The sequence below is a fragment of the Aquarana catesbeiana genome, linkage group LG02, assembly GCF_042186555.1.
Source record: "Aquarana catesbeiana isolate 2022-GZ linkage group LG02, ASM4218655v1, whole genome shotgun sequence".
In the NCBI taxonomy this organism is placed as follows: Eukaryota; Metazoa; Chordata; class Amphibia; order Anura; family Ranidae; genus Aquarana; species Aquarana catesbeiana.
The window spans coordinates 157,960,124-157,972,819 of NC_133325.1; the positions used below are offsets into that span (position 1 = coordinate 157,960,124).

Consider the following 12,696-nt stretch of genomic DNA (forward strand, 5'->3'; position numbering starts at 1 on the left):
TTTTTACTAAAAATATGTAGAAGAATATATATCGGCCTAAACTGATAAAAAAAAAAATATTTTTTTATATATATTTTTGGGGGATATTTATTATAGCAAAAAGTAAAAAATATTGCTTTTTTTTTTTTCCAAAATTGTCTCTCATTTTTTTGTTTATAGCACAAAAAATAACGCAGAGGTGATAAAATAACACCAAAAAAAAGCTCTATTTGTGGGAAAAAAAGGACGTCAATTTTGTTTGGGTGCAACGTCATACGACCGCGCAATTGTCAGTTAAAGCGATGCAGTGCCGTATCCCAAAAAGTGCTCTGGTCAGGAAGGGGGTAAATCTTTCTGGGGCTGAAGTGGTTAATGTCTAAACCGCTGGCAACAAAAGTGAGTACACCCTGCGGCCCAGTCTCTGAAGGGAGGAGATCATGCTCTGCTTCAGTGTGTCACAGTACATGTTGGCATTCATGGTTCCCTCAATGAACTGTAGCTCCCCAGTGCCGGCAGCACTCATGCAGCCCCAGACCATGACACTCCCACCACCATGCTTGACTGTAGGCAAGACAAACTTGTCTTTTTACTCCTCACCGGGTTGCCACCACACACGCTTGACACCATCTGAACCAAATAAGTTTATCTTGGTCTCATCAGACCACCGGACATGGTTCCAGTAATCCATGTCCTTAGTCTGCTTATCTTCAGCAAACTGGTTGCGGGCTTTGTTCATCATCTTTGGAAGAGGCTCCCTTCTGGGACGACAGCCATGCAGATCAATTTGATGCCGTGTGAGGCATAAGGTCTGAGCACTGATAGGCTGACCCCCCCACCCCTTCAACCTCTGCAGCAATGCTGAGAGCACTCATACGTCTTATTTCCCAAAGATAACCTCTGGATATGACGCTGAGCACGTGCACTCAACCTCTTTGGTCGACCATGGCGAGGTCTGTTCTGAGTGGAACCTGTCCTGTTAAACTACTGTATGGTCTTGGCCACTGTGCTGTAGCTCAGTTGCAGGGTCTTGGCAATCTTCTTATACCCTAGGCCATCTTTATGTAGAGCAACAATTCTTTTTTTCAGATCTTCAGAGAGTTCTTTGCCATGAGGTGCCATGTTGAACTTCCAGTGACCAGTATGAGAGAGTGAGAGAGATAACACCAAATTTAACACACCTGCTCCCCATTCACACCTGAGACCTTGTAACACTAACGAGTCACATGACATCAGGGAGGGCAAATGGCTAATTGGGCCCAATTTGGACATTTTCACTTAGGAGTGTTGTTGCCAGTGGTTTAGACATTAATGGCTGTGTATTGAGTTACTTTGAGGGGACAGCAAATTTACACTGTTATACAAGCTGTACACTCACTACTTTACATTGTAGCAAAGTGTAATTTCTTCAGTGTTGTCACATGAAAAGATATAATAAAATATTTACAAAAATGTTAGGGGTGTACTAATTTTTTGTCAGATACTGTATCTAACCACGTGTCAGCACTAGGCACCTTTAGCGCTTGGGCATTCATTTTAATGACCAGAATAAGTTATTGTTCTGGCCAATGAAACTAATTCCCGCTCAAGCACTTGACGCTCCTAAATGTGCCTAAACATGTTGCACACAGGTACAAGCAGGAAGCATTTTTTTTTTTTTTGCCAAAAAGCTGGTGCCAGGTGGAAAGGAGTCTATGAGAGTTGGCAAAACGTCCAGTGTGCATGAGGCCTTAACATAAAATCTGAATTTTTTGCAACCTATGCTCTAAAGTGCATAGTAATATCTGACATGTAAAAATTATCACCACTGAATAGTGAATAAATTGTGAGGAGAAAGTACTTTTCTTTATGACTTTTCATTCCTTTCTGATTTCCTCCCTCTGCTTAGTAGCAGAGCACACAAAGCTAAACATACGCTATATTACAAAAAGTATTGGGACACCTGCCTTTACACACACGTGAACTTTAATGGCATCCCAGTCTTAGTCTGTAGGGTTCAATATTGAGTTGGTCCACCCTTTGTAGCTATAACAGCTTCAACTCTTCTGGGAAGGCTGTCCACAAGGTTCAGGAGTGTTTCTATGGGAATGTTTGACCATTCTTCTAGAAGTGCAGGCACTGATGTTGGACGAGAAGGCCTGGCTTGCAGTCTCCGCTCAATTCATTCTATCGGGTTTAGGTTGGAACTCTGTGCAGGCCAGTCAAGTTCCTCCACCCCAAACTTGTTCATCTATGTCTTTATGGACCTTCCTTTGTGCACTGGTGCGCAGTCATGTTGGAACAGGATGGGCCATCCTCAAAGTTGGAAGCCTGAAATTGTCCAAAATGTCTTGGTATGCTGACGTCTTAAGAGTTTCCTTCACTGGGAGTAAGGGGCCAAGCCCAACCCCTGAAAAACAACCCCCCACCATAATCCCCCCTCCACCAAATGATTTGGACCAGTGCACAAAGCAAGGTCCATAAAGACATGGATGAGCGGGTTTGTGGTGGAGGAACTTGACTGGCCTGCACAGAGTCCTGACCTCAACCCAATAGAACACCTTTGGGATGAATTAGAGCGGAGACTGCAAGCCAGGCCTACTCGTTCAACATCAGTGCCTGACCTCAGAAATGCGCTTCTGGGAGAATGGTCAAACATTCCCATAGAAACACTCCTAAACCTTGTGGACAGCCTTCCCAGAAGAGTTGAAGCTGTTATAGCTGCAAAGGGTGGGCCAACTCAATATTGAACCCTACAGACTAATGCCCTGTACACATGATAGGATTTTCCATCGGAATTTCCAACAAACAAAATTTGAGATCTGGATCTCAAATTTCCTGACAACAAAATCCGTAAATTCTGATCGTGTGTACACAATTCCGACGCACAAAGTTCCACGCATGCTCGGAATCAAGCAGAAGAGCTGCACTGGCTATTGAACTTCATTTTTTTGGCTCGTCGTACGTCACCACGTTCTTGACGTTCGGAATTTCCAACATTTGTGTGACCATGTGTATGCAAGACAAGTTTGAGCCAACATCCGTCGGAAATAAATCCAGGATTTTGTTGTCGGAAAATCCTATCGTGTGTACAGGGCATAAGACTGAGATGCCATTAAAGTTCATGTGCATGTAAAGGCAGGTGTTCCAATACTTTTGGCAATATAGTGTAAGTAATCCCATAAGTACAAATGCTTGCGAATAATCAAAAAAAAATAATAATAATAATTAAAACGTAATTAATCCCTTTCACAGTTGCTCAGAAAGTGCAACTGTTCCTTTTTGAGCTTTTGAAAAAGGATATTTTTTTATGCATTTTGGGGTTATTATAGTATTATTTTTATTTTTTGAGTGCTGGAGCAAGATTTAAAAATACAACATACCCTACAAGTGCCCTTGTTAGTTTAAAAGGAACCTATACTAAGAGAAATATGGAACGTCTGTCCCCTATTAAAAAAATGTATATTCTACAGATTTTTTTAAGAACCAAGCTTATCAGGTATCTCTAGTACTGCTGTAAGCAGATGTAATCCAGCAGCAAAAGACAAATTCCTGGGGCTTTACTACATGTATAGGATTATTCCCTTTTCCTTTTTTAGTAAACATGCCACAGTGCCAGCTGTACAAAGTTTTGAACCAGTGTCCTTCATTTACTGTAACAAAATAAGTATGCATGCACCTTTTATATACAATTTGCATATAATAATATATACATTACAACCTAACTAAACTTTTCATTAAATTGACTAAATGCATTCCAGGTGCAAAAAAAAAAAAAAAAAATTAGTGCAAAATGTTTGCTTTAGAAATTAATCACAGCCGGAGGAGAAATTCTGTCTACTGCCAGAATGCTGCTGAGAAATAAACTAGCTCTTTTTTGGGGAAGCAGCGGCTTCTCTGCAGAGTTCTGACAGACCTCCATTTGAGTCAGAGCTAGAACTCTTTGATCAGCAGGGAACATGAACTTTGCTGATTACAGAGCTATAGTTCTGATCTCTTAAAGCCTCGTACACACGATCAGATTTTCTGCAGGGAATTGTGTGATGACAGACTGTTGGCCTAAAATCCGACCGTTAGTACGCTCCATCAGACAATTTGTTGACCAATTTTCCGTCAACAAATGGTTGGCAGGCTAGTAAATTTTCGGCGGGCAGCAGTCTTTTGTCAGATTTTCCTATCGTCTGTACACAAGTCTGTCACACAAAAGTTGAAAGTACAAACACGCATGCTCAGAATCAATGCTCACCAAACATGACATTAGCAGAAGGTGCTCAAAGGGTGGCAATCAAGAGCTGAAATACCTCGTAGTACGTCACTACGTTTGTGTTTGTTGCCCAACAATTGTGTAGCATTTGTATGCAAGACAAGTTCCGGGCACACGCCCTTTGGACAACAGTCTGAGGCTTTGTTGGCCAACAATCTGATCATGCGTGTGAAGCTTTAGAGACCCCACTTCTTCCACACAGAGAGCAATGGTTCCTCTGCACAGCATGCTTATCCAGCCCTCAGCTAGGGTCAGTGGTAGCTTTTAAAGAAAACAAAACTGTAAGAATTTGCACACCTTTTCTTTTGATGCACCTGGTGTTTAGCAAATTAAAATTAAAGTGTAATTTTGGTTTAAAAATGACAAATATCATTATAAATATAAAGCAACAATACAATTTTAGAGTAAATATTCATTGTAAAAACGGTATTCTTAGTTGCCTAACTGTGTTCTCTCTGCTTAGACCTGTGACCGAATCAAGCAATCTGCTGCTGGAACAAAGAGGAGAGTGTTCATCATTGAAACCATGGGAGGTTACTGCGGATACTTGGCTACTATGGCAGGGCTAGCTGCTGGAGCAGATGCAGCCTATATTTATGAAGAGCCCTTTTCTATACATGATTTGCAGGTGAATGTAATGTGACAGGTTGTTGTTTTTCAGGGTGCTACAGTTAAACTGAAATACAGTTTCCTTGTTCATAATTTATTTTGAAATAGATTTTCTCCAACTATACACAGCAGCATGTTTTAGTGGCAAAACTCTGGGGTTACTGGCTAAAGTGGCAACTTAAAGTAAAACTATAGGCAAAACTTTTTTTTTTTTCATTTTGGATAGAGTAAGGGAGGGTTGTCAGATATTTTATTTTCGCCAGCTGTGTCTCATTGCGGAGATTTTCCTTCACATCCTGTCCCATAGCCAAACGGGAAGTGAGAGAAAATCCCTGCAAATTATGGGAATTCCTTGGGGTCCCCCAGGCCACCAGAACTAGTGTCCCCATAGGAAGATTTCCTCTCTAGTACTTTTTTGGGGACAACCCAATATTAGGGATTCTTTTCACCTTCCACTTTCAGTGATAAACAGGACAAATAGAGAGGGAGAATTCTACTTAACAGGGGCAAAGACCACAATAAAAACTGACAGGGGTTCTAATCCCTCTCCACTCCATCCAAAATTTTAAAAAAAATTGCCTTTTAGTTACTTTAATCCATGTTAAACTGCAATAACTCAACAGATTTCTTCCTACATCATAAATCTAGATGTTGTATTTAAGAATAATAGATAAGAGAATATTTCATTTGAAAGTTTAGAAAGGGTTGTTCTAGCTATAAAGCTGCCTGAAACAAAATCTTAAAAAAAGCAGAGATCTCCCCTTCAACGCAGTTCGTATTTGTGTGAAAAGGCAATCAAATTTACACTTAAACATGCAATGTCTGCTTCCCCAGGACATTTCTAAGCTTGGCAAGAAAGTAGAAATTTTAATTCTATACAGTTACACCTGAAATTGGTAAGGAATGGGTGGTAAATATATTGCTGTCATATACCAAAGAGAGCTAGCCTGTTGCCAGCGTATTCTAGCATAGATTGTTGCTTTTTTCAAGAAACATTTCTACTAGAGATGCAAATTAGAAAGAGTTTTGCTATGGAAGTTAATTTTCCAGTGCCCTGTAATTAGGAATTCTGAATCATTGGTGGTGTGCAAAAGTGTAGTTTGAGAAGATTAATTATATTGAATGAATCACTATTCTCCTGGGTCTCCAGCTGTCTACGAAGTGCATGTGTTTACATGTGGGCAGAAAATTGATCACAGCATCCATAGTAGGTCCCAATAAACGTTCACTTTATTAAAGGGTTTGTAAAGGCAGAAGATTTTTTATCCTAATGCATTCTATACATTAAGTTAAAAAGCCTTCTGTGTGTGCAGCAGCCCCCCTCGGCCCCCCTAATACTTACCTTAGCCCCATCTCTGTCCAGCGATGTCTACGAGTCTCAGCCATCCAGGACGCTCCCTCCTGATTGGCTGAGACACAGCAGCGGCACCATTGGCTTCCACTGCTGTCAATCAAAGTGAGTTAGCCAATTGAGAGAGAGAGAGGGTGGTGCCAAAAGGCAGGTTCGTGTCTGAATGGACACACAGAGCTACAGCTCAGCTCAGGTGCCTCCATAGCAAGCTGCTTGCTGTAGGGGCACTCAACAGGAGGGAGGGGCCAGGAGCGCCGCAGAGGGGCCCGAAAAAAGTAAGAGGCTGCTCTGTGAAAATCCCCTGCACAGAGGAGGTAAGTATAAAATGTTTGTTATTTTTATAGAAAAAAAACAAGACTTTACAATCACTTTAAGTAATCTTAAAGTAACACATAGACATTTACGGTTCTACATTTTTATTTCTGCCTGTTTTGCTGTTGGAGATTTTTCCACTTTTCCTGTCTGGTAGAACAGTCGTTACCAGGACAGGAAGTAAGGCCGAACCTCTGTAACAGAGCCCCAGATTGAAGTAAAGACCTAACATAACTCTTCCCCACTCTAATTGTTGTGGGTGAGCATGCGCTTTAAAACTGAATTACAGGCACAACAATTTTCATTTAAACATATTCCTCAATAGCCACAAATGATATAAATCCACTATCTGTGCACGAAAACCGGAGTTAGACTTACCGGTAACTCTTTTTCTAGGAGTCTTCCAGGACATAGGGCTCCTCCCTCCGGGACAGGAAGCGCGTTCACCCATGTGATAAAAAGGCGGTCCTCCAGGCCTTCCTTTTCCGTCTCCACTAGAACCGCCGGAGGGCCCTGAAAGACATAACACACTGGCATAACATCAGTATATACCCTTTGCACCAGCTAAAAAACACAGGGTGGGAAACCAGGCTGTCCTGAAAGACTCCTAGAAAAAGAGTTACCGGTAAGTCTAACTCCGGTTTTCTCCTTTTCGTCTTCCAGGACAGCCTCTGAGATGATAAGCAAGAAACTTACCCTGCCAGGCAGGACCACTGCCTGGAGGACCCTCCTCCCAAACGCCTGCTCTTTCTCAGAGAACAGGTCCAGGCAGTAATGCTTTGCGAACATGGAGTAGCTGGACCACGTTTCTGCTCTGCAGATATCCTCCGGAGTGGCACCAGCCCTCTCTGCCCATGAAGCTGACACAGCCCTGGTTGAATGTGCCTTAACTAGGGGCGCTTGCTTCCCTGCCAACCTGTATGCCTCTGTAATTGTCATTCTTGTCCATCTGGCAATGGTGGATGCTTTATATCCCTTACGTGCTCCTGCAAAGTTCACAAATAAGGATTCTGACTTCCTGAAGTCTCTGCTGACCTCTAAATAAGCCAAAAGGATACTTTGGAGAGGAAACTAGGATCTGTTTTGAGCACAACCCTATCCTCCAAAATTAACAAAAACGGCTCTCTGATTGAGAGCGCCTGCAACTCACTCACTCTTCTGGCTGAAGTGACAGCAATCCAAAAAACTGCCTTTAGAACCATCCACTTAATCTCTGATTTCTCCAGGGGTTCAAAGGGACTCCCTGTAAGGGCCCCGAGGACCAAGGACAGATCCCAGGAGGGACAGGCCTGAACCCTCACTGGTCTGGACCTGGAGAGGGCCTTAAAGAAGTTCCTTACGAATTGATCTTGCTGCAGGGAGACCTAAAGAAACACACTCAAGGCGGCAGCCTGCCTCTTTAAGGTGTTAATAGGGAAGCCTAATTCCACTCCTGCCTGGAAAAAATCCAGGACTGATGGAATTCCCAGTTGTTACTGCCCTTGTTCTGCTAACCAGGAATTTAACCTTCTCCAGGTCTTGGTATAATTGGCCCTGGTCGCTGGCTTGCAGTATTCTAAAAGATTCCTAATTGCTCTCTCTGAGAACCCCTGAGCCCTTAACAGCTGTTCCTCAGATACAACGCCAACAAGGACCTCCTCGGCCAAAATGGAGCTATCAGAATGAGAAACTTCTGGAGAACCGCCGCGACTAGTCTTACTGGGGGAAAGGCATAGCAAAGGCTGAACTGCCATGTATTGCCGAAGGCATCCATCCCCCTGGCTCGATCCAGCAGAGCCAGGGAGAGGAACTGAGAGACCTTCTTGTTGCTTTCTGAGGCGAAAAGGTCCACCGGCCCCAAGTCCTCACAATCTGCTCGAACACTTCCAGGTTGAGTGACCATTCATCTTGTCTTGCTTACTGGCGGCTGAAAAAGTCCGCCAAATAGTTCTGATTCCCTTTTAAGTGGATGGCAGTCAATGAAGCCAGGTTTAATTCAGCCCAACCAAAAATTGTGCCTGCTATTGACTGTATGGCAGGGCTCCTGGTCCCTTCTGCTTGTTATGTATGTGACTACTGCCGCATTGTCCTTCCGCACCTGCAGGTGCTGCCCCCTTATTCTTGCCTGGAAGGTCTCTAGAGCCTTCTGAACTGCCAGTAGCTCCCTCTGATTCGAGGTCCGCCTGGCTTCCACTGGAGACCAAGTTCCCTGAGCCAAAACTTCTACCAAGTGGGCACCCCAGCCGAAAGAACTGGCATCTATTGTCACCACAAGGGCTGTTGGTCTGGACTACAACAGACCCCTGTCTAGATTGTGACTGGTTCGCCACCACCACAGCACCCTTTTGACCTTGGCCAATAGGGACATAGACTGATCCAAACTTTGCTGGCTGCCATCCCAGCTTAGGAGAGCCTGTAGTGCGCGCTGTTGAAACCTTGCCCAGGGGACTGCTGGGAAACAGGATATCATTAAACCCTCATGACTTTTTTCTCTGTTGAGGATATCATGTAACCCAAGTACTGCACCTCCTGAGTTGGGATTAGCCGGTCCAGATTGATCAGCCAACCAAGAGAGCGCAAGAAATCCTATGCTTCCTGCAAGTTCTCCAGCTGCTGATTAGATTGGGCAACAAACAGCAGATCGTCCAAGTCGAGGATCACTGTAATGGCCCTGAAGCGCAGTGGGGCTAAGGCCTCTACCAGGACCTTCGTAAATATCCTCGGAGAGGATTGTAGTCCGAATGGCAGTGCCCTTAATTGGAAATGAAGAACTTCTGAATTCACTCTGACCGCCAGTCTGAGAAATTTCTGAAAATCTCGATGCATCAGCACATGCCAATATGCGTCCCTGAGATCGATCGTTGCCATATACCAATCTGGAAACAGGAGATTTGTTACCGTGAAGATAGACTCCATCCTGAAGCATTTGTATCTGAGAAATCTGTTTAGAGGACGGAGATTGAGGATTAGCCTGAACTTGTCTGATGGCTTTCTGACCACGAATACGTGGGAATAAACTCCCTGACAGAGTTCTGCCTGGGGTACCTGTATGATGACTTGCTGATCCACCAGCTGCCCTAACAACAAAATCAGAGCTCCTGCTTTTTTCCAATCTCAGGGTAACGGGGTGACAAGAAAACTGGGAGGGTGAACTGAATTGAATTCCAACTTGTAGCCATTTCTTATTATCTCTAATATAAACATGCTTGAAGTTGCCGTTGTCCATTGTGGAAGGAAATCCCCCAGTCTTCCTCCCACCGGGACACTGGTGTCACTAGGGTTTTGTGGTGGTCTGAGGAAGATTGAATAAGATTCCTCCTCTTCCTCGCCCTTTGTGACCTGTCCAGTGTTTCTTGGGGTGGCTCTCTCTCTCCTGTTGGGCCTGCTGCCTGTGGCCTCCAAAAAAAAGTATACCCTCTACTTTTTTCCTCTTTTCTGGAAAAGCCTTTTTCTTGTCTTGGGTGCGTTCCAGTGCCTCCTGAAGACCAGGTCTGAAGAGGTGATGACCTGAAAAAGGTAATCCACAGAGCTTAAGTTAAGACGCTGCGTCGCCCATCCAAGCCATCAACCATACAGCCCTTCTTGCAGCGTTCAGTGCTGCTGACTTGGCTGCTCACTTTACTGATTCTGCTGAGGCATCTGCTAAAAACCCGACTGCTTTAAACAGTAAAGGAAAAGACTTAAGCGGTTGTTTCCTGGATGTGCCTGTAGAAATGTGGGATTTTAACTGCGTTAACCAGCATTCCAGGTTTCTGGCAACGCAAGTGGCTGCAAGGGCTGGCTTAAGCCCAATGGAAGAAGCATCCCAAGCCCTTCTTAGCAGCACATCACCCCTTTTATCCATGGGGTCCTTAAGTGACCCTAGGTCATCAAAGGCCAAATCAGTCTTTTTGGAGACTTTGGCCAGCGGTACATATAACTTTAGGACCTTATTCCAAGGATGTGCCATGTCCTTTTTTTAAGTGGAACCTGCTTTAAGGCTGCCTGAAAAGAATGGTCTCCTTTCAGGGTGCTCCCACTCCAGCAAGATCGATTCGACTAGAGACTTGTGCACGGGGAAAACCCTGGTCCCCTGATACACAAAGTTGTGCTTTGAAAGCTGTACCGACTCCTCTCTAATCTTCAAAGTGTCGTTGATCGATTTCAGTAAGTCCCCCACATCGTCCAGCATCAATCTGTACCTGGACCCCCTGGAGGAATCCTCCTCTCCCTCTAAATCAAACCCTGAGTCTGCCTGAGAGGTGGTGAGCGACCTGGGTTCCCTTTCCTTGTCTTCACTATCCTCCTGACTAGGCTCTGATAGGGTAGGCATGCTGGCTGTTTTGGGAAGGGATGTATAGGGACCCTGCATCCTATCCATCATCCCCCTAAAAGAATGGAACGTGGATGCAATTTTTTTCTTAACGGACAAAATGATCTTATGACAAGCAGTCATAGAATCGTCCTTAACTAGAATACTGACACATTCCGGGCAAAGTGTTTTTTCCCAGTTGGTACTCATCTTTGCCCCGCACACGGCACATCTTTTTCTGGGAGGCTGCATCTGGGCTTTGTCCAGAGCTTTAACCTAAAAGCCAAAAATAGAGAGACCATTGCCCATTGTGACTGCCCAAACCCACAGCACCACTGTGTTTGGGGTTTCAGAAAAAAGTGCCCCATCACCTGTGGGTCTCCACCCAGGGACTAGGGAAAGTAAGGACCCCCCCAGAGTAAGCCATGGGCACCCCTCCCCACCCTTACCTGAGAGGTGCCAGTGCCCAAGGAACCAGAGTCTACTGTCTGTCCTGTCGCAGTGCTCTCCATCGCTCCTTAGTGTCCCCCACAGCCTTTGCTAGGTCTGCACTGGCCCCGGATGCCTATATCATGTGTCCGCCATGCCAAAGAGACCGGAACCTTGACTCCAGGCACCCGCTGATAATGGCGCTCCGCTGGAAGTTACCTCACTTCCTGAACCAGCGTGGAACACAGTAGCCCCACCCCCGCTACACGCACTTCCTCTCTGAACCAGGAACCAGCGTTCCAGGCCGTTTCTCTGAAGCCTCAGGGTGGAGAGCACCGCCTGCCTGCAATGGCTCTTGGTGCGGGCACCGAGGTGGGAATATCCCGCGATCCTGGCCAGGTAAGTGCCACAGGGAGACCTAGTTTGGCTGCTAGCTTGTCTACCCGAGCGGCTCCGGTGTATGCAGCAGTCCGCAGGGACCGCGACAAAAATCAAGGGCTCTGCTCTCCCCGAGCTTATAGAAAGTTATTTAGACACAATAGCAGTGTACAATCCACATGTTGCTAACGTGTTTCAGCTGTAGCCTTCCTCATAGCATGAATAACCAGTATTAAAATCAAAGTTCTATAAAAAAAACAGCCCCTTAAAAAAGGGGCGGCACTACACTTAATTGATAATCATGAAATTGATAAATCAACACATGTCAACAGACCAAATGAGATGAGATAATCAGTGAGAGAGAAAGGGGAAGAAAGAGCATTCTAAAACAGGCAAAAGAAACCAAAACGTGAAAATAACCATATGAATCCCAGATAGAAATATATTATTTTTATAATCAAAATTAAATCCATCCTATTGTTCATCCCCGTCAGAATTCTGGTATTTAGGGTGTAAATCCACCACACTTCTCTCTGGAGTAAGATGCGATTAATGTCACCCCCTCTGGGGGGCTTCTTGATTTGTTCTAAACCAAAGAAAGAGAAATGGTCAAGATTCCCTGCATATACTGATCTGAAATGTTTAGACACATTAGATATGTTCTTGGCATTGGCGTTCAATATGTCATTGTACTGTTAGGATATCCTGACCCTCAGTGAACGGATTGTACATCCTACATACTGCATCTGACAGGCCTTAAATTCAATGACATAGATCACATGCTTAGAATGTAATTCTTGAGAGAATATACATTGCCTGTGGAGAAAGTCACTGTTTTGCTTTTATTATGTCTACAACACTGTTTACATGTGGTGTAGCCACATGGATATGATCCTGTGACATTCAGCCATGTATGAGAGTATTGCCGAAGTCTGTGAACTGAAAAGGCTGGGAGAAAGGACTGATCCCAAAGTAGGAGATCTCCTACTTGAAAAACGACATCCCCGTTGGAGGACATCATATAAAACTTTATCAGCATACAGAATGGGGAGACATTGTTTAATGCGCAGCCCTCTTTCTCCCTGACTGGACAGAGGGGTGCGCAGGCTAGGAGAAGGTATACGCCAG

General features: G+C 44.5%; 1 protein-coding gene across 3 annotated transcripts in view; it reads left to right on the plus strand.

The window, feature by feature from the left end:
* The window catches only part of LOC141127342 (ATP-dependent 6-phosphofructokinase, muscle type), a 225,782-nt gene that overhangs the window by 180,206 nt on the left and 32,880 nt on the right, over positions 1-12,696 (plus strand). For all 3 annotated transcript variants that reach the window (XM_073613677.1, XM_073613676.1, XM_073613678.1), the window contains one exon: positions 4,683-4,847. In XM_073613677.1, the coding sequence (XP_073469778.1) occupies positions 4,683-4,847 (165 nt within the window). The remainder of the gene's footprint in view (positions 1-4,682; positions 4,848-12,696) is intronic.